The sequence below is a fragment of the Otolemur garnettii genome, unplaced genomic scaffold (genome assembly GCF_000181295.1).
Source record: "Otolemur garnettii isolate 467f Iridium unplaced genomic scaffold, OtoGar3 scaffold00046, whole genome shotgun sequence".
Lineage (NCBI taxonomy): Eukaryota > Metazoa > Chordata > Mammalia > Primates > Galagidae > Otolemur > Otolemur garnettii.
In genome coordinates this window covers 10,683,514-10,687,374 of record NW_003852441.1, presented here as the reverse complement: position 1 = coordinate 10,687,374, position 3,861 = coordinate 10,683,514, and the positions used below count along the sequence as shown (strand labels likewise).

Genomic DNA, 3,861 nt, shown 5'->3' with positions numbered 1-3,861 from the left:
AAAAAAAAAAAAAAAAAAAGCCTGAAATGGCTTTTACTATTTAATAGTGTCTCAATTTTACACATACACAGAAAGTATTATTAGGACAATTACATGAAAATAGGGCATAATCAATTTAGGGGATGGGTGAAGATGCCCAGTAAAAATAGTCTTCTCCACATCCCTGAGGTTCTGAGCAGCATTATCTGCTCAGAAGCACTTTCTCACCAAAAAAAATGCCTTCCAAGCTTCTTCATCAAAACTAGTAAAGTACTTCTTAAAACAGTCCACAGTTAAATGATTAATCAAAGTCTTATATTCTTTTATTTTCTTTTAAATAGAGGCTTACTCTGTCACCCAGGCTAGAGTGCCATGGCCTCAGCCTACCACACAGCAACTTCAAACTCCTGGGCTCAAGTGATCCTCCTGCCGCCTCCCAAGTAGCTCACAAGTACTTACCCACCGCCATGTCCGGCTAATTTTTCTATGTTTATAGAGATGCGGTCTTGATTTGCTCAAAGTAGTCCTGAACTCCTAAGCTCAAGTAATCCTCCCACCTCAGCCTCCCAGGAGTCTGGGATTCTAGACAGGCATCAGCTTGATTCCTATATTCTTATTATTGTACCACCCAGTACAAGACAAGTTCAGTTCCTGAAGCACGCTGCTGTGTCTCCTGGATTATCTATCTCCCCAGGGAAAAACTGGAGATGATATTTCAAATTTAGTCTTTTTCTTTTTAAGTCACCTTTTAAAATTTTCTGAGAGAGAAAAAGTAAATATACTTAAGGGAAAAAATGCTACATCAGTACCAAGAAACATTTAAGAGTTTTTATTGATTCAGTTTGTTATAAGTCACTCAGAATATCAAATGACCATGGCATATCACTGAAATAAGTCTATGATACAACAGTAAACTTACTTGTTCTTTGGTCTGGGCTTTTTGCACATAGTCTCGGCCGACCTTGATCCTGGGGGTAAGTATAGCTCGAGTGAACTCCATCACGTTCATCCCAAGAAGATGGCAGAGTTTCTGTGCAACTGAAGTATAAAATGTCTCCTAAATACTATATTTCTACTTATAATCTAGCCACTTAAAAAATCTTAGCAATAATTGTTTTAAGAAATAAACCAAATGTAAGTTTTAAGTTATATAACTTTAAGAGTAATGAAAAATACCTTCCATCCTTTCAAATTAATATACACTTTCTTTTTTTGAGACAGAGTCCCACTTTGTCTCCCTCGATGCCATGGTGTCATAGCTCACAGCAACCTCAAACTCTTGGGTTTAAGAAATTCTCTTGCTCAGCCACCCAAGTAGCTGGGACTACAGGTGCCCTCCACAATACCCAGCTAGTTTTAGAGATGGGGTCTCACTTTTGCTCGGGCTGGCCTCAAACACCTGAGCTCAAACAATCCACCCACCTCAGCCTCCCAGAGTGCTAGGATTACAGGCGTGAGCCACTGCACCCAGCCAATATACACTCATTTTTAGGCTCCAATAGATGGTTGTCAACATTTGCCCACCTTGTCTTTTATTTTATTTTTATCTTTTTAGAGATGGAGTCTTACTATGTTACCCAGGCTATTCACAGGCATGATCATACCAAATGAGCATCGGAACTCTGATCTGCTCTATTTCTGACCTTGGCTGATTCACCCCTCCTTAGGCAACTTTGTGGTCCCCAACTACCAGTAGGTCACCATATTGACACTGAACTTAGTGCAGACACCGAATCGGCACAGCACATGATAGCCCAGACTCTTGGGCTCAAATGATCCTCTTGCCTCAGCCTCCCAAGGAGCAAGGACAAGAGGTGTGCACCACACCTGGCCACCTTACCTTCCAGAAGAGTAACCTGACCCTCGTTTATCTCTGGGTCATTTTAAGATTTCAAATCCAAGCTATACTAATACACGTCTTACTCTAAATCTTCAATTACTCTAAGTCTTAGTTAACCATGTGAAAGCCATATGGAGAACACAGGTCGAGGGAGTGGTCAAGATGGCCAACAGGCACCAGTCTCCAACAGAAGCTCCTGTTCAGAGGAAAGGATAAAGTCCGGAGAAACACCCAACAAACTCGAAAACTGGGAGCCCAGCTGAGAGAGAAGAGTGATACCGGCAGGACACCTCTTCTAAGACAGGCGGATCTCCCCAAAGGAATAGTGTCCATCCCCTCCCCCAAGAAAGGTGTGCTTTTCCTTTGTTTCCTCTTCAACCGCTCCTCTGAGTCTCCTATAGGCCACTGATAAACTAAGGACCTATTCTCTCACTCCAAGAGAGAGAGCTGCCAACAGGGAAGTTTACTACCCTGGAGGAACCCAGTTGAGACTCGGAACACTCTCCCCCAGGCAGAAAAGTCGAAGTGGCGTTCGCTCTGCCATTTTGAGTTTCCAGTCCACTCTCCCTCCCCTTGCTGGCAGAGACAGGGAGAGGAGAACCAAAAACAGCATCCACCCACCCTTTCAAGACCAAACCCCTGTCCCAGTCCTTCACGGGGAGAACTGCTTGACCCACAGTTTCTGCGTGCAGACGGACCCCCCTCAGTCAGCGCATTCTGTGCTCAGCTGTCTCCCCGGCTGCTATCTGCACTTCCTGAGACCTTGGTGCTGGTGACCGGGATTGACGCCGGACAGGGAGGGCTACACTCCCCGCCAGGTGTCCGCCTCCGGGTCTTTGGTGGCCCTTGACGGTGATTGACTTCTGCTGGGTCAGGTCACTGAGCCACACCCGCCTCCTGGAGCCCTGCTGGCCCGCAGCTGCCATTGACTCCTGCCAGCTGCTTGCCTGTCTCCAGGGCTTTGGTGGCTGGTAAGGGCAATTGACTGCTGCTAGGGCAGGTCAAGCAGCCGTGCGCTTGCCTCCTGGGGCCCCCTGGCCCTGGATCACCACCAGCCCCTGCCTGAGAGGGTCACGCCCCAGCCTCCAGGGCTTTGGTGGCCAGGGAGGGCAACTGACTTCTGCTGGGTGGGTCGCGCAGTCTCGTGCCCACCTCCCAGGGTCTTGTCAGCTGGCAGTCACCAGCAGCTCTGGCCGGGAAGGGTTGCGCCATCCCGCCAGTGGCGCGCGCGCCCACCTCTGGGACTTGACGAACTGTGAGGGCAGCTGACTTCTGCTGGGGCAGGTCGCGCAGCCACGCGCCTGCCTCCTGGAGCCTTGCCAGCTTGCGGTCACCAGCAGCTCTTGCCTGGGAGGGTCGTGCCATCCTGCCAGTGGTGCACCTGCCTCTGGGGCTTTGGTAGCCAGCCAGGACAATGGACCTCTGCTGGGGCAGGTTGCATCACCCCGCCTGCTGGCTCCGCCTCCTGGGGTCTTGCCAAGTTGTGCCCAGGAGAAAACTAGAAGAAGCCACTGGCAGAACGGCTTTAGGGACGGTTTCCAAAAGGTGCAAATTCAACATGGGACGGAATCAGGGGAAAAACTCTGGCAACCAGAATAACCAGAGTAGATTAACGTCCCCAAAGAAGGATGGGGTAGACACAATGGAAGACCCACTACATAAACAGATATCTGAAATGTCAGAAATTGAGTTCAGAATCTGGATAGGGAGTAAGATCAACAGGTTGGAGGAAAAGAGGAAGCTAGAATTTCAAATCATTCAAAAGCTGTCCCAGGAATTCAATGATTTCAAAGATAAAATGATCAAGGATTACGATACACTGAAACAAGAGGTTGCAGATTTGAAGAGCACTATTGAATGCCTCCGTCAGAGGATGGATGAGGGAGAAGATAGAATCTCCGACACTGAAGACAAAGACTTTAAACGCACCCAGACTTCCAAAGATTATGACAGATGGAGAACAAAGACAGATCTCTCACTCAGAGAGATCTTGGATAATTCAAAGAAAACTAATATTCGCCTCATAGGAATCCCTGAAGGTG

The 3,861-nt window shown here is 47.7% G+C and overlaps 1 protein-coding gene across 2 annotated transcripts in view; it reads right to left on the bottom strand.

The window, feature by feature from the left end:
• The window catches only part of MYH10 (myosin heavy chain 10), a 164,844-nt gene that overhangs the window by 72,330 nt on the left and 88,653 nt on the right, over positions 1-3,861 (bottom strand). For both annotated transcript variants that reach the window (XM_023513988.1, XM_003791102.2), the window contains exon 11: positions 899-1,017. In XM_023513988.1, coding sequence (XP_023369756.1) covers positions 899-1,017 — 119 coding nt within the window. The remainder of the gene's footprint in view (positions 1-898; positions 1,018-3,861) is intronic.